Consider the following 17519-nt stretch of genomic DNA (forward strand, 5'->3'; position numbering starts at 1 on the left):
TTTTTTTTTTTTTTTTAGAAATGGGGTCTTGCTCTTGCTCAGACTGGTCTCTAACTCCTGAGCTCAAGCAATTCACCCGACTCAGGCTCCCAGAGTGCTAGGATTACAGGCGTGAGCTACCGTGCCCGGCTACACACACCCCATCACTGTAGGGCCTGACAGTGGTAGAGACAGTATGTCGCGGTACTACATCAGGGCCAGCTCAGATGTCCCAGGCAGTTTAGAACTAACCCTAGCAGCTTAATACAAGCGACCCACAGGTCTCCTTGCTTCCTTCCAGTCCTATACTCTCCTACCCACTGCTCTCTTGAGTTCCCCAGGTGTCCTGCAGGTTGTCACTCCCTGTTAATAAGGAAGCTGGGCTCTGCGTGCCCCCTGGTGGTCCCTTTGAGAAAAGCAGGATTTGATTTCTTTTTTTAAAGGTAAGCACAGAGCTTCGGGGAAGGCAGACCCGGCCTTCAGTGAGCTTCATTTCTCTTTGGGTAGCCCAAAATGTAGTTCCATTTTCCCCTTGTTAGCATAATCTCCTTTGGTCAAGAGATTCTGAATCCATATTCTTCATAACTTCCCCAAAGCTGAAGCATTTGACCTGAGGGAGCCAGGAAGAGGCAGGAAGGAAAACCCAGATGCCCCATTTTTCCTACTGAAGCCTGACATTGTGGGACACTGTTGGGGAAGGATGAATGTACTGGACACCATGGTTTAGTTCATCTAAGACAGTGGTTCTCAACCTTCCTAATGTCACGGCCCTTAATACAGTTCCTGTGGGTCAAGACCCACAGGCTGACCTAAAATGAGTTCCCCTTCCTTTCATTTGGAGAACTCTACTTTCCTCACTGCTCCCCACTGTTCTAGGAGGGCTACCACCCCCAGTCATGGTAATACATCCCCCTGGACACCATTATTGGTACAGGGTTGGGAAAATTACAAAGCCTAAGTAATCAGCATCTTCCTTGGACCTTGCGTTGGCGATAACTGGGAAGGTCACTCTTCTTTTTTGAATCACCAGCTCTAAGAATGGAGGCATAGAGCTGTGGTGAGGAGAAAGCCTCCTGAGGAGAGATGAGGACAGTATGCAAAGAGAGGCAGAAATAAGCAGTAACAATAGACGTAAAGGGAATGAGGTAAGGATACTGTGGTGCTTTCAGCTGTAACTCAATTGAGATTTTACCCCTAGACTTCCCAGGTATAAGAGCCATTGATTAATTCCCTCTGGCCTCTACTAAATTTTGGCCATCTTCATTTACAATCAGGGCCTGTGCAATACCTGCAAAGCATCATCTCTCCCTACTCATTTTCATAGTAACTACCAATTGTTAAACATAAATTCGACACAAATTATTATGTGTCAAATACTATGTTAAGTGCTTGCATATCTCAAAAAAAAAATCCTTCCAACAATCTTATTAGAGGGTGGGATGGATTACAGTGGCTGCAAATTCTTCACCACTCCTTCCATTAAGAGGTGTAAGTTCTTTCCCCTCCTTTTGAATTTTGGCTGGATCTGTAACCGATTTCAACCAACAATTATAGCAATGCTATATAACTTCCAATACCGGACCATAAGAGGTTTAGGTTTGTAGCTTCTGCCTTCAACTTGGTACACTCTGACTTCTGAAAGTCAGTCTTATGTAAGAAGTCCAATTGCCCTAAGGCCATCATGCTATGGAGGAAGCCCAAGCTAGACCCACAGAGAAAACTGAGATCACGGGAGAGCTCTGAGCTTCTAGAAACATGCATTAGGTCTCTGGCAGAATGCAGCCAAGTGGGTGACTCCAGACATGGAGCAGAGCCATCCAGCCTAGTTCTGACAAATCATGGCCAAAAGAATCCTGAGAAATAATTACTTTGGGGTTGTTAGGAAGCAATGGATAATTGAAACAGGGTGCTATTCCCATTGTATAGGCCAAAAAAAAAAAAACTGAGGCTAAGTTGGCCTATGTTATAAACATCTAGACAGCAGCACCAGCTTCAAACCCAGGGTGCCTGAATCCAAAGCTCATGCTTTGTCCTACACACCATGATGGGGAAGTCACTCCCCATTGCAGGAGGAAAGCTGGGGGCTCTGAATCCCAGGAGTTGGACTACGCTTTCCCCTTCTCTCCGGAGGAAGATGGGACCATAAGTTTCAGCTCTGGAAAACCCAGAATTGCTTCTATGTCCCTTCACCTTCACCTTCACCATCAGCTTCCTGAGAAGAACCAGAGGAAGGAAATATGAGGTTAGGTGTCAAGAGAAACCTAACAACAAACTTGCTTCCTCTCCCATTAAGTGTGATTAGAATGCTGTTCTGAGCATTCTTTTCAATGTTAATGGCAGTGAAGCTAGTTTTTATGGTAACAAAATCTGATGGTGTTAATAACATATTTCCATCACATTATACAGTTTATAAAGTGCTTTAATCCTATGGGCTTGCATGGGCTTAAAATTCTACCCTTTAATTCCCCAGGAGTTACAGAAACAGACATAATCCCCTAAAAAGTAAGACAAGGGTTAGCCCCAGAGCTGAACACATCAGAGGCTTCTTTCCCCTTTTCCTAGACCCTCCTTTTCACTCTATCCCTTTAATAAAAAAGAGTTGCTAGTTCTTCCCAACTTGCAGTTCCAGGCCCTAGTAGATGTGTGACAAGAGTGACCAAGAAGAGTGCCAAGGGAGGGTTTCCAGGACAACCCAACCCAGTTGGAAAGGGACAGGATAGGGACCCAAGCTGATGACCCTGAGATTCAAGTTCCATCAAAGCCACCTTTCTTTACACATTACTTCCAGAGCCTGGCCCACAGGAGATCAGCCTCCTCCCAAACTGTGGGTCCAGTCCTACTGGTTTAAATATTTTTATTGACACTAAATTCACCCACCCATCGCATAGCTGGCAGTTCTGAGGAGCCTCACATCCAGAGGCCTAGAGACTGACTTTTTCTTTTTCCACCTGGAGGACCAAGGACAAGGAGAGCCGGTATAATCTCCCTCAGAAACTCCCCAGCGCCTTTCTGGCGCTGCCAGGCGCCGTTGGCCTTCGCAGGCATCCATACGTCTCAAGCACCCAAGAGGCCTGGGAGATGGGCTTTGTCAGGGAGAGAGCGGGCTGGGCAGCGCCCCCTGCCGGATTCCTGAGGTCCCGCAGTTAGTTTAGAGGCTAGGCTACCGGTCAGAGGCAGAGGCTGAGTTCCTTGCGCACGCGGCAGCGGTGACACTGCACTACGCAGCACCAGTGGAAGCGACACAAACAGTTCTCCTCAAGATGCACGCTCTCCTGGCGGTGTCCACGGCCGCAGCACAGCAGGTCGCAGCCGCTGAGGTCCGGGGCACTGCTATTGCAGGCGCGGCCGCGCGTGCCGGGCGAGCCGGTGCGCCGGTTGGGGGCGCAGAAGTCCGGTGAGTCGGCAGCGTAGAGGAGGTCGGCTCGGCCGGGTGGCTTGAGCGTGCGAACTGCGGGAAGCAGAGCCTTGCCATCGTTGGTGCCCATGACGCGTGAGGCGCCGTGGAAGCGCTCCAGCAGGCGCGCGCCCACTTCGCGGAACGGAGGCAGCTTCTGCCAGCAGGTGCGCAACGCACAGGAGCCCGACAGTCCGTGGCACTTGCACTCGGTGCGTGTATGGCTACGCACGGCCTGCAGGGAGCAGAGGGGCACGTGGATGCGGACAGAGGAGAGGCAGAAAATAAGATTGGGGATAGGGTGTACAAAAGAGAGGAAAATACAGACAAAAAAAACGCAAGGTGGTGAGCAGGCATCAAGGAAGTGACAATTCAGAAGAGAGGAGGAGGAAGAACGAAAGATAAGGATGGAGGAGTTAGAGAAGTGGGGCGTGGGAGGGCAGTATGTAGCACCAGAGATTCCAGGATCCAAAGCCAGGGAGTAGGGGAGAAAGCAGAATGGACAGCAAGGGTGAGATTCTGGAGGAGGAGGAGAGGTGGCAGCTGTGAAGCCTAGCCCTCCTGCCAGCCTGGCCCCCTCATTCCTGCCCCTCAAGGCTTCGGGCATGGCTGAGCGGAGACTCAGAGCCAGCGCCTGGACTGGGCGTCTGTCTTCTCCACTCCTCCCCAACTTTCCCCAACAGGTATGTGGGCCTGTCTGGACATTCCTCTTCAGCAAACCTCCCCATGCCTCAGGCCCCAAACCCTTGAGGACACAGGGTGTGTGTGGTGGTGCCCCTGGAGGACCCTAGAACTGAGGCATTGTGTGCAAGAGACCCCACTGGGAATGCACTACACAGAAGGGATCCAGAAGTCCTCTCCCTTATTTGCTGTTTATCTCAACCTGGGATCTAAGATTCACAACCCTACTAGAGATTTATGGGTTAGATGACCCAGGAAAATCATCTCTGGAAGCTTAGAGCCTGAGGGCCAACTTGACCTACAGGCATGTGCCCTCCTCCCACTCCCTGACATCTCCCCTACCCTCTTCCTGGAACCTGAGATGCTTCTTGCCCCTAAGCAAGAGCTCCTGGGGCCCTCCTCAAGGCAGAGAAGAGGAGAGAGGCTGCCCTAGGTCTTGGCAGGTGAGACCTGGTAAGGGGCAGCCAGTTGGCAAGTGCATCAGTTACAGCTGTGCTGGCCTCTGCCTGACCCTCTCCCACCTCCACTAGGATTGGCTTCTTGTCCTGCACTCCCTTTCAAGCCCATTGCCCTTCAGGGCTGTTCTAGGGCTTTCTAGACCTCCCTTACTCCCTCCTGGCTTCCATACCTCCAGGCTGTCCCAACTTCTCTCCACATTCTTGTGTTGTTCATCCACATTCTTGCCTCCCCCTTCCCCTGCCTCTCATCCCTCATGCTTCCCCTTCCCCTGCCTCAGCACCCCAAGCTTTGCTTCACTTGTCCTGTCTCAGAGCTATGGCCCCCTGCCTTGGGTACCTACAGGCACTCAGTTTCCTGGGTGTTCTCTCCCCACTCTGCTCACTGTACCACCCAGCATCAAGCCTTCCCAGATGCCCACCTTGCCCCTTTTCTAGGCTGTGCACCTTCCCATGTGTCCATCCATGCTCCCAACCAATCTTCCCTGCCCCTCAACCCCTGCTCACTCCCACACACATTAACACACCCCTACACCCACACACCCTCACTAAACGCGCACTTCCACAGACACGCCCCTACACACTTCCAAGCACACGCTTACACTTTCCTGCCCATACTCACCAGCCGGCCCGCCTCATTGTTGTGCAGTTGCACCAACGCGCGGATGTCTCCGCGTCCTCTCTTGTGCTGTGCGTCCATAAAAAGTCTGGACTTCTCATCCCCGAAGTCCACGTCGTCGCCGCAGCCTCCCCATTCCCACGCGGCGCTGCCTTCTGGGGAGCCGGGGGTCCCGGAGGTCCCGGGAGGCCCTGGGGTGCCAGACAGGACAGAGGACCGGGGCAGGGTCCGCCCGCGGGGCGCCTGGCAGCCACACTGCAGCAGCTCACCCATGGAACAGGCCTGCGTGACCGCATGGCTAGCGCCCGCCGCCGTAATCGCAAACACAAAAGCTGTCTCCCGAATATCTGCGGAGACAGGGAAGGGCAGTCAGCGGCGGCAGGACTTTGGCTGAGGCGGACACCTGCGGTGGGCGGGGCAGGATGGCACCGCTGTTAAGGCCTGGGAGACAGAATCTTGGACAGGGTGCACAGACCCCAGCGGAAAGGTGGGGTTCAGGTAGCGTCCCCAAACCAGCTCCCAGCTCCTCTCATCCCCCAGTGAAGAGAAAGCAGGCCCACTCCTGTCACCTCCCCACACTGACCCTGCTGCAGGATTCGGCCAAAAGCTTTGCTGTGGCTGGAGCAGTTCCAGCGGCGGAATCTGAACTGGAACTGGCACTCTCGCACCCCGAGCCGCGCACCCCGGGCTAGCTCTGCCACCACTTCTGGCTCAGCCTGGCACAACTCAGCCTGCCGCCCAGCCAGCCGTCGTGCCTTCCTGCAGATGCTGGTAGGGTCCATGACCAAGGGGCTGCCCACAGCCCTGGGGAGCAGAGAACATCAGGTTAGGGATGCAACCCTCCCCAAATAAAGGATTTAAGGTGGCGAGGAGGAAGGCCCAACCCACTCAGCCCACAGCAAAGAGCTGTGACATGTCTCACCACCCTATCCCCAGCTAAGCTTGAGATGCCTCTGTGGTTCTCTTACCATTCCGACTGTGTCCCCTCTTAACAAGATTCTAGACTGAATCTTGAAAATTGCTATAGAGCAAGGAATCAGTCTTATCCTTCTGTGCACTTCTTCTTTAATAAATTCTTACAGGAATTTGACTCAAGGTGAAGGCAACTGGCCAGGTAAGCCAAGGTTACAATTCAACAGGCCTAGCCCAAAAGGGAGACAAGGAAAAAATTAACAGAAGAAAAATCGAGAAGGGTGTGAAGGAAAGAAAGCATGTGTCACAGAGACACCATAGAAAAGTAAACAGCATTAGGGAAGCATCAGGTCCTAGTGGACCACATGCTGGATATGTGTCAGCTTAACAGATTTAATAAAAGGCAGAGGCAATTCCAGGGAGATAGAATGCCATGAAATTAGCATGGCTAGAGAATGGAGCCTTTGAAGAAAGTCATACACCCTCCTCTAGTCCAAGTTTCTTCTGTAAAATGGACTGGGCTTGGATCTCTAGGGTAGGGGGCCTCCCACCCTGATATCCTCTGTTTCCCTTAACTGAAAAGCAGGAGGAAGTTGCTATGGAACAAGTCTATGAAGGATTTGTGAGAAATAGGTGACAGTGACCCTTCTCCTGTTCCAGGGTCATTGGCCTTCGAAGAGTAGGATGGCAAGGAGACAGCCCTGTGCACTGGGGTGACAATTGATTGGGGAGGGAGGATGATGTTTGGTTTGGTAGGTGATCTTCATGGGAAGTTCCACAGGCTTTCAGAAATCCCTCCACTCCTGGCCTTCATTCCACCTAAGGAGAGAGCGCCCATACACCAGACCCCAGAAGGTTAAGTCAGCTAGAGATTCATACGTGGAAGGAATGGCTTTAACCTGATTGCTTCTATTCCAACATTTAGCTGAGATCCCTGTTTTGCAGGAATAAGTGGGCAGATTTCTTGGGAACCAGCAGTAATTTAAGACCACCCAAAAACCCTCCTGCAAAAGGCAGAAAAAGATCCCAGGGCAGGGAGAGGCGGCAACAGGAGATAGCAATGCAGAGAAGAATGGTGGTAGTAAATAGTGCCAAAGGTCAAGGTGGCCTGCTTTTCGGTTTTGTTTTAGTGCATATCCGCTCCACTGTCCCCATTTGCTCCACAAGTACAGGCTGCCCAGGCATGTTCTGGCCCCACAACAATGAAATGTAATGGTCTTAAACAGCAGCAAGAGGAATTTAGGTCTTAAGTGAGAACTCTCAATACTGAGAAGTGAGATGCTTAAAGAGGTGGTTGCAGAAAGATGTGTAAGCCCAGTCCTTCAAGGTTTGCTACTACTCCACACACACACACACACACACACACACACAAAATCAGGCTGCTGTCATCATCCCTACCCAAGTAGTTCAGAAACCAGACATCTCTCCTCAGTGGAGAGACTTACAGCACAGACCTTCCTTCCATCTCAGGACCTGCTTAGCTCCAGTTCCCGTCTCTCCCCAATCTAGAGAAATAACAATGGAAGGAGCAGTGGAGAATGGCCTGAAGTAGGTTCCCAAATGCCCAGGGACTTTGTTGGTTAATCATTCTTTCTGGATTTATCTATCCCAATTCATTATAGAAAGGATTTGAGGCAGCTTCCAGCATGATTGTACAGTCAGTAGACAAGACTATGAGCTTCTTGAGAGTTAAGTCTGTCTTATTTTCCTTTGAATTCCCTGGCAGATTTAAGGTACCTAATTCATATTATGAAAATGTGGATATTGTGAATTCTGTGTTATATATGAATAATATATATGGTATATTATACTACAATGAACACCATTTAATACATGTTTTTGAATAAATTAATGAGTCATCGGGGAGAAGGTTCTTATCTGAGTCCAAACTCTGTCCACATGTTATTTCATGACTTCTAATTTGTTTCCTCAGACATGTTCTTTTCCCTTACTGGGACTTGGAGGCAAGGAATAAGTCCTCTCTGCAGTTGTCTGCCTCCTCTCCTGGACTGTATGTCTAGGACACCACTTGGGAGTCCAGTGCTCTGCAAATTCATCTTCCTACCACCCCTGCAGCTAAGTTCCCCAGTCTCCTCCTCAACCCTGCCCTCTGCTAACTCCCTGCTTTCCCAAGGTTGACTGGCCTTATCTTCCCAAGGTTATTCTGCCCCATCCCTCTCTTCTCCCTCCTCCTCTAGGAAAGCAGGAGGGAGTGGGGAAAAGCAAGGGAGAAAAGGCAAAAACCTCTTGACCTTGTCTGCTTCCCAGGGGCTAGAGACAGGGGAGGAATCATGAGGAATAGGAAGGGCAAGGCCTGTCAGGAGGTGGGGTTGGGGATGAGGGGCTGCCCAAGAGCCAGTTCCTGGTCTGGGTCTGGCTCCCTAGGCTGGCTGGCTGCCTGGGAACTAGACTTGTTTACGAGCTGATTAGGAGGAGGATGGGCAATAGTAGCAGCTAGAATCCCAAGGGACCAGCTCATTCCCTGCCCTCCTGTCCTCGCTCCCATCCTAAATACATAGGAAATGAAGCTCCAGAAGAGGCATGGCAGGGGGCATTGGGCAAAACACCAAGTCTTGCTTCTGAACCCTCTTTCCATCAGCTCTGTGTGACCTGAGCCACTCTGGGCAAGTGAGTTCCCTTTCGGATTTCAGAAAAATGAAAAGTTAGCAAGAGAGGCTTATGTACACCCTTTAACTTTAACATTCAACTCCACATCAAGAAATAAATCCCCCACCTCCCCTCTCTTGTTACCTCCCCTCCTTCATTTCTTTCTGCTTCCTTAGGGAGTAAAGTCTGCTTTTTGCACTTCTGGGTCTGCACTGGCCTGGGATCAGCCCAGAGAAGATGTGCGCCCTTGGGGCCTGGAGCACAGTGGTGGTAAGGAAATGTATGATGAATAGGTTCTAATCAAGCAGCCATTGCTAGGCATAGAAAAACTGAGGCCAGACCTAAAAGAAATCAGCATGTGGAGAAGAAAGGACAGCCTAATACTGGTCATCCTAATTGGTTGGCCTGCACCAAGATCTCCCTCCCAAGCACCATGGTCGGTAAGATCAATGGCACTGGGCCAGCCAGTTCCTACTGACAACATGTAAACCTAAGCCCTGGAGGCCCCAGGGTGCTGCCCTAACCTACCCTTCTATCTCAATTGGGAGAGCCAAAGGAATGCCAGAGATCATCAAGTCCAGCCCCACCACCTCACCTTCATTATGCCAGTGAGCAATATGAAAGGAGAGGTGACAGAATGCTGGCCACTTGATGAAAGGATCCCCATCACAAGAAAAATCAGGTGGATATTTAAAATACCCAACAAGTCCGGAGGGAAACAACAGGTGGCCTGTCATACCATCCCCTACATATCTCCTTACTCCTTCCAAGGTTGCCTAACTCTGAATCTATCCCAGATCACACCACAAAATTTCTAGATTCAGAGCCACCCCTTTTCATGCCCCTTAAGCCATCAAATTTTAGCCAGCATCTCCCCAAGTTCACCTCTGATCCCACTTGCCCTAAGGAGCCTCCTCTAGGCCCCAGACTGCACCAATAGCCCCATCACTACAGCTGTCACTCATTTGGCCCACACTTGTTATCCTGCCAGTGGCATAATTAACTATTCTTGTTTGTTTATTTTCTCTCTCCAATTAGGTTGAAAGCTCATTAAAGACAAAAATCTCACAAGTGGGCATGATGTTAATGGCAGAGTATACTCAGGGCTTTTGGGGCCCACCAGCATTTGGTTTGGATCTGTCATTTACTTGTCCTGTGATGCTGAATGAATCCTAGAGATCAAATGCATGTGAAATTGGCATTTAGCATTTGTTGGATGGATGATGACATGTAACTTTCTGAGCCTCAGTTTTTTCCACTGTAAAATGAAAATAATACCTTCCTACTTCCCAGTTTACATACAAGAAGGGCCTGGCTTGTTTTTCATCTTCCCACTAATACCATTATGCACATTTTGGGCCTGCACAGTGCAGGACAAACAGGTACAGACAGCATTTATGGATTGCTGATAACACTCTTTGCTCCAACTTTCTGCCCTTACTTCTCAGCATGGAGCTCTGTGTCCCCTCCTTCTCCTACTCCATCTAGCCCTGCTCATGGACCAGATGCGCCCAAAGGACCCCCCTTTTCCCAGCAGGCACTCTTGGTGGATTATTGAGGCTGAAGAAGTCACAGGGCGTTTGGATACTCAGCCTTCTCTGAGAGTCTCATAGCTGGCCTCCCTGTATTTCTCCACCCATACTCCCAAGGTCCCTAGACTGACCCCACCTCCCAAAAGCCAGAAGAGGGAGGCCTGAGCCCTGGGGCTGTGGGTGGGGGCTGCACAGGGTGGGGGAGGTGGGTGGTGGAGAAGGGGCAGAAAAATGTTGCCTGACGGCTGCTGAGGCGGCTGGGCCCGGGCCTGTGCCCGCCAGCCTGTCCTGTCCTGCTCTGTCTAACTCAGTAATTATGGCTCCCCTCCCCCAGACCCTACCCCCTCCCCAACCACCACATCAAAGCCAGTGATGCCCCAGCCCATTAACCCCTGCCTCCCCACTGCCCACCAGTGCCCCTAAACTGCCCTTCCCCACCTCCAGCCCAACTTGGTTCCCTCTGTCCTTCCTCACACTTCTCCCCTCATCACTCTTGGCAGAGGCAGGGGCTTCCTCTCACAGACAGACATTGCTGTGCGCTGGGCTTCCCACTGGTCAGGGCTGTGGGAGCAAAGGAATGGGCAGATGGGCCTCTGTCGGATGCTTGGAGGAAACTGTTATTAGCCTTCTGCTTTCCCAGGTTGGGGTGCAGGCACCCCTGTGAGGGTGGGATGAGAAAGCAGAAAAAGCATGTGGAAGGCCCCATACCCCTTTTCTGATCCCCCACTGCACACAGGGGTGAGTGTAGTGTCAGCCTCAGTCAGTCCTCAGCAACACTGAGTGGCCTTGAGCAAGTTCCCTCCTATCCCTGGGCTTTGCTGCCCTCACCAAATAGGTGAGAATAGGCCAGGCAATTTCCAGGTCCTTTCTAGATCTAACTTCTAAATTAAACAGAAGGCTCAGAGCTGGAGGAACCAGCCCAATAGGCCCAGAGACCTTTCCTTTGGCTCCTGGCAGTTCTGGGGAAGCCTCAGGTGGCACCCTGCCCAAGCAGGAAGGAGGGCACAGGCCAGAAGGTACTTCCCACCAGTCCACAGAGGACAGGCGCCTGTGGTCCCTGAGTGCCTCCTGCTCTGGCTGGCGGTCCCCTTTGCCAGCCTGCCCTTGGCCTGGCTGCCCGCCCTGCTTTCGCCTCATCCCCTCCACAGCTGCGTTTCTCCATCAAAGTGCACATTCTGGAATCTCCCTCTCTGAGCCTGGTGATCAAGCCTCCCACTGACCTCCCCTGACCAACTCCTGGCTTCCGATGAGAACGAAGCAGGAGAGGGCTGCACCCCCCAGGAAATGTCACAGTGCCAGGATTCTGGTGGGCTTAGGGCATGCTCTGGCCTGGATCAGGCCAGCCTCCTTTGCCCCTGCCCTTTTCTGCTCACAGCCCCATTGTCTCCCTCCAGGGGAAGCTGCCAAGGCGGAAGGCCTGGAGGGGGGAATGGATGGCCACCCCACCCCACCCTGGAGCTTGGCAGGGGCCACTAACAGGACAGCCCATGAAGAGTCAAGGGCTCTCTCTATATAAAGACAGGATGGGAAAGGATGGCCAAGCCCAGCTGGGAGTGTGAGTGGCAGCTGGAAAACCTGGGTGTCATGAAGATGCCTGAGACCTTTTTTCCTGCGTCCCTTGGGGCCAGAGATGAGGCTACCCTCAGACTTTTGCTCTTGTTTCCTTTTCATAAGTGAAGGGGGAGGAGAGTGAAAGGCAGGATGGGATGGGGGAGGGAGTGAGATCCAAGATGTTTTCCCTAGTGGAACAAGAAGAGGGCTAATTTCTTTCATAAAAAATATAAAAAAAACATGGCTTGGCGCCTGTGGCTCAAGCGGATAATGCACCAGCCACATACACCTAAGGTGGCGGGTTCGAATTCAGCCTGGGCCTGCCAAACAACAATGACAACTGCAACCAAAAAAACAGCCGGGCCTTGTGGTGGGTGCCTGTGGTCCCAGCTACTTGGGAGGCTGAGGCAGGAGACTTGCTTGAGCCCAGGAGTTGGAGGTTGCTGTGAGCTGGGGTGCCACAGGACTCTACCCAGGGGGACAGCTTGAGGCTCTGTCTCAAAAAAAAAATATATATATATATATATATATAAAACAGCCAGGCACGGTGGCTCACGCCTGTAATCCCAGCACTTGGGAGGCTGAGGTGGGTAGATTGCCTGAGCTCATGAGTTCAAGACCAGTCTGAGCCAGAGCGAGACCCCATCTCTAAAAAATAGCCAGGTGTTGTGGCAGGCATCTATAGTCCCAGCTACTTGGGAGGCTGAGGCAAGAAGATCACTTGAACCCAAGAGTTTGAGGATGCTGTGAGCTATGACACCACCGCACTCTACTGGGAGCAAGAAAGTGAAACTCTGTCTCAAAATATATATATCAGAAAAGGGAAAGATAAAGAGAGAAGAAGTGAGATTGATTTGGCTTGTCTAGAAAGTGAGCTATTTTCTACAGCCACTAATTGAAGGTATAAATAAAGATAGGTCAGTTGTTGTACAGAACTTCCTGAGGACAACAGGCAATAGGAAAGTAGGGCTCAGAGTGTGTGTTGGGGGAGCTGGCAACCAGGAGGCCATGGTTTCTCCCTCTCTGCCTCACTCCCAAAACAGGGTCTGTGAGGGTCACAGCATAGGCTGGAAGGCCTGAAGGTGCTAGGCCTGGAGGACCTCAAGAGAGCCTGGCCAATATCCTAGAATCTGGGATTCTGTGATTCACAAAGATATGGTTACAGACAGAAAAGAGACAGACAGGCTGGAGGCAGAGTTGAGAAAGCATGCATTGCATTTGGGGGAGGTAGAGGAGTGGGAAAAAAGGTGGAAGAGAAATGGCTAAAAAACTTAGAGCCAAGTCCCTGAGCCAATTCCAGGATGCCCCTTTCCTGACCAGGACAGTTGAATCACTCAGAAGTCCTGGGATCCTCTCTGCTTCCAGCGTGGCTGCTGCTAGAATGTCACAGTGGATTATAGTAGGCTGCACATCCAGCTATTTTTCTGGCTGCTGTTGGAGTTCTGATCTGGCCAGGATTCTTTAAGAAGCATGGAGAAGCAGGCCAACAAGCTGGTGCTAGACATCAAGGAACAGCCTGGAAGCCCCTTGTGGAAAGCTCCTAGCTGAAATGACAGTGGAGGGACGGTATGGGGAGAGTGACAGGAGGCTCAGGCCAAAGGAATGCTTGGTCCAGCCCACCAGCCCAAACCTGACCTTGGAGGGCAATGTTGGGGTGAGGCAGGGACAGGAGTGTAAGCAGAGTAGATCCTGGGGAGGGGAATCTGGGCTCAGACCAAAGAGTTATGAAATGTTAGACCAGCAGTTCTCAATCTGTGGGTTGCAACCCCTTTGGGGGTTGAATGACCCTTTCACAGGGGACCCCTAAATACATCATGTATATCAGATATTTACATTACAATTCATAACAGCAGCAAAATTACAGTTATGAAGTAGCAACAAAAATAATGTTATGGTCAGGAGTCATCACAACATGAGGAACTGTATTAAAATGTCGCTGCATAGGAAGGTTGAGAACCACTGTGTTAGACAGAGAAGAGTGAGGAAGCCAAGGCAGGCAGGAGAGGCACATGTGAGAAACATACACCTTATCACCTAAGCCTCTCACTCTTCACCCCGCTTCCCCTGCAGCTGTGGCCATGAAGGCCTCTGTGTTCTCCCACACCTGCCTTTCTCCTTTCCTCCCCCATTCCCTACTTCTCAGCTTCAGGGTCAGTCTCCAAGAGACCAGACCTCTCTCCCTTGGCTTGGTTCCCACCCAGTGGTCCCTCCTGAACCCTCACAGATACAAACCCCAGAAAGGAGAATCAACTAATAGTTCAAAAACATTCCACAAACCTCTCTCCAGCACCTATACTGTCCTGGGCCTTGAGGGTCCTAAAGACAAAACCTCTGCCCTCTAGGAGCAAGTAAGAGAGAGACTGAAAAGGAGATGATTATTAGTAAAATGCAGTCACTAGCACAGTTGCCCAATATGTGAGGTACAGTGGGAGCACAGAAAAGGCAAAGGAAGGAGGACAAAGGGACTGCTTCACGGAGGAAGTGGTATTTTAACTGTAAGAATAAGAACAATTAAGACATATGAGGAGAAAGGGAACGGAATACAATGGCCATTAGGAAGGGACCTGTCCCCATACCTTGAAAAAGGACAAAGTTTGAAAATGTGTGTATGGGGGTGATGAGAAAGAGAGCTCCTTACAAAGTTTTGCTTGGGACCCTGCATTTTAAACTGAAATGAATCACCCTTTTCACTCCTGGGGACCCTAACCAAGGGAAGCTGGATTATGAAGAGGATACTACATTGACTGAGTACCTCCTAGCCTTCCCAGGAAGCTTGCCAGTTAGACAGGCTATCATCCCTACTCTACAAGTGAGACCGAGAAGCGGGGAAGGAGGGTAAGTGACTTGCCTAAGGTCACAGATTTAATGGTTAGATCTCAGGTCTATTTCTTTGTTTTTGTTTTTTTTTTTGAGACAGAGCCTCAAGCTGTCCTCCTGGGTAGAGTGCCATGGCATTACAGCTCACAGCAACCTCCAACTCCTGGGCTCAAGCGAGTCTCCTGCCTCCGCCTCCCAAGTAGCTGGGACCACAGGCACCCGCCACAACGCCCGGCTATTTTTCGGTTGCAGCCGTCATTGTTGTTTGGCGGGTCCGGGCTGGGGATTCGAACCCACCACCTTAGGTGTACGTGGCTGGCGCCTTAGCCAGTTGAGCTATGGGCGCTGAGCCGATCTCAGGTCTATTTCAAAGCTGCTACTGCAATATACTAACCTAGGATGAAGGATATATATTCCCTAGATGGGACTTAGGTCGTCCTCGATTTGGCCCCTCACTGACACCTGGTGAGAGACATCTCCCCCATCACGAAGGAGGACAGATTGCTGCCCGCGGCTCCGGGTGAGGGCATCCTACTTTCTATCTCCCTAAAAGAGAGAGGCATTTGCCTCTTCCAAATCCCAGGAATGGGGGAGGAGCGGAGGGTAAAATTCCAGCCAATCACGTGGCGAGATGCAAATAGACAAGCCCCTATCTTTTTAGGATTGGCTGCTCCGTCGGCGCTATTGTCCAAATCCCTCCTCTCTAAACACAGCACTATTCCGAGTGAGTGAGTGAGGTTCTGGAGATCACGGAGGAAAAAAGCTTTCGGGATCTGGATCTCCGAGCTATCCCAGCTGGGCACCCACCTACCCTGCCTCTGTCCCACCCCTTAAGACTCAGAACTCCCTCAATCTTTCACTGCTTAGGTATCCGCTATACCTAAGGCCAGGTCCAGAGGCCAGGTCAGGGAAGACGCTCCCATCCCTTGGCTGGCCAGGCCTCTTTCTTTCACTGGAAAGCTCCCCGGTTCCATATCTCCCCGCTGCACATTTTCTTCGTTCATGATCCCCACGTCTGGAAGCGCTGGGCGCCCTGGTCACTTTCCTGCCTTTCCTCTTCTTCTTTGCTCCAGGAGGAGGAGATGGAGAAACCAGAGGCCTGACTCAGTTTCCCCTTTACATTCCCTTTCTTGCCTGCATAGCCATCTCTGAAAGAAGCCCTAGAGAAGCTGGTGGGTTTCCAAGCAAAGTGGGGCAGTGAAGGGACAGCTGTCTGTGGCTTCCCAACTTGTTCCTTGCTTTTCTTCAAATCTAGCTCCCTACCCTAAATCCAGGGCCCTCCTCACACACTCTTTTCCCGGTATCTGGCTCCCTGGTAGCTCTTTCCTACCTACGCTCCAATTCCTGGTGACCTGGACTTAGTACATAGTGTGCAGGGAAGGGGCAAGGGCATGGGGGAGGGGCGGGAAAAGGAAACACAACAGTATGTGCCAAGGATTAGAAACGTCTAAGTAGGAGTTTAGAAGTGCCTCAGCGGAGGTAGGGAGGAGAGCTGCACGCGCCTCTGTCTCGTGCCCCCGCACTGCTGCCCAGAGGCTAGGCTCCGCAAGCAGGTAGAGCCCGGAGGCAGCCGGAGCGTGGTGCGGAACTCCCCACCGGTCCCAGGATCCCCACCCGAAAGTTTCCAGAGCCGCGCCGAGCAGCGGGACTCAGGACTCACCACCACAGTCCGCCGACGTGCGCGGGGCACAAGAGCAACAGCAGCAGCAGCCCGAAGCGAGAGAGTACGGGTGGCAGCATCTTGACCGTTCTACTGCCGGCGAGAGTGGGCAGTGGGTACGGCTGCGGGGCTAAACGGTGCGCTCGAGGGCCCGGGCTTCAGCGCTAACGCGACGGCGGCGGTGGCGGGGGGAAGGCGATGGCTTCGGCGGCGGCGGGGGGGCCCATCGCGGGCGAGGAGGGCGCGGCGGAGGCGGAGAGCGGACGGGGCAGCCAGCGCCTGTGTCTCCTGCGGAGCTCGCTCGGGAGAAGAAATCAGAGCCGGGGGCGGGGGTGGGAGGGGAGCGAAGCCCGGGAGGGGGCGGGGAGCAGGGGGGTGGCAGTTGCGACAGTCAGGCGGCGGGACTCTCGGGAGCAAGCCGTGCGCCCCGGGGCGGCGGGCAGGGAGCGCAGCTGAGGGCGGGAGCAGGGTGCCGGGGCGGGGCCCGAGCGCGCTCGTGGCTGCGGGACCCTCCCGCCTCACCCTTTGCCTCGCCTCGCCCCCTCACCTCGCTTCTCTCGGACAGCGAACCCCCGCCGCCCCCGGCCTCCTGGAGTCGAGGACAAGGAAGGGCGGGGAAGAGGAGTGGAGAAGGGTAAAGGGGGGAGGAAGAGGAGCTGAGGAATGGGGGACGGGCTGGAAGAGAGACGTTTGACAGGTTTGTTGACTGTAAAGAGAGAAAACTTCCCAGGAATGAGGGAGTTGGGGGGGGCGACGATGCAGAGGGAGATGTTGGCGCGGGGGCCAGGAAAGGAAGTTGGCCTGGGGCTCAGGGTGCTCCGGTGAGGGGTGTCAAACTCCACCGCCCAACCGGCGGACCCTGGAATGGTCACTTCTCACCGCGGCCCGCCTCCACTCTGCACGCCCCTTCCTCAGACTCTCCGAGAGGAAGGGAGGAAGCCCTAGGCCTCAGCTCTGGCTCCCCAGCCATCCTGCCTCTTTGAGTCCGTTTTCGGGGGCGGGAAGGGAAGAGATTAGACAGTAAGGGGATACTCTAGAGTCAAGGGCCTGTGCTCTAGCACGCTCGCACGTGGAAGCGAGCTGCGACAGAGACTGCAGACTTCCAACAGACTGAGGGGTCAGAACTCACTGCAGTTGGGCCTCGGTCTACAGGAGTCCCTGCCTTGAGTTCCACCCCCAAGTTGGCCCCAGAAGAAGGGGTGGGAGAGCCAGCTGCAGGTGAGATGGCTTTATCTGATTTCCTAATGCCACAAAAATGTCTTTGATGCCCCTGGCCCCCTCCCCAAGGGGGGAGATCAAAGGCCCCGTGGGG

At 52.5% G+C, this 17519-nt stretch overlaps 1 protein-coding gene across 1 annotated transcript; it reads right to left on the bottom strand.

Annotated features, from left to right (window-relative positions):
- Positions 1 to 3146: 3146 nt before the first annotated feature.
- WNT6 (Wnt family member 6) lies at positions 3147 to 16287 on the bottom strand. Its single transcript, XM_003784945.3, has 4 exons — positions 16208 to 16287; positions 5712 to 5932; positions 5132 to 5475; positions 3147 to 3608 (listed from the first exon to the last, which is right to left on the bottom strand). Exons 1-4 carry the CDS (start codon positions 16285 to 16287, stop codon positions 3147 to 3149), a joined length of 1107 nt encoding a protein of 368 aa, XP_003784993.1.
- Positions 16288 to 17519: the final 1232 nt, after the last annotated feature.

Source organism: Otolemur garnettii, unplaced genomic scaffold, assembly GCF_000181295.1.
Source record: "Otolemur garnettii isolate 467f Iridium unplaced genomic scaffold, OtoGar3 scaffold00013, whole genome shotgun sequence".
NCBI lineage: Eukaryota > Metazoa > Chordata > Mammalia > Primates > Galagidae > Otolemur > Otolemur garnettii.

Bases quoted from the DNA above. Each gene is read 5' to 3' on its own strand.
- WNT6 (XM_003784945.3), bottom strand. From the start codon at position 16,287: ATGCTGCCACCCGTACTCTCTCGCTTCGGGCTGCTGCTGCTGTTGCTC. The intron at 5,933-16,207 runs GTGAGTCCTGAG...TCTGCTCCCCAG, and splicing joins CACGTCGGCGGACTGTGGTG to GGCTGTGGGCAGCCCCTTGG. The intron at 5,476-5,711 runs GTCAGTGTGGGG...CTGTCTCCGCAG, and splicing joins TGGCCGAATCCTGCAGCAGG to ATATTCGGGAGACAGCTTTT.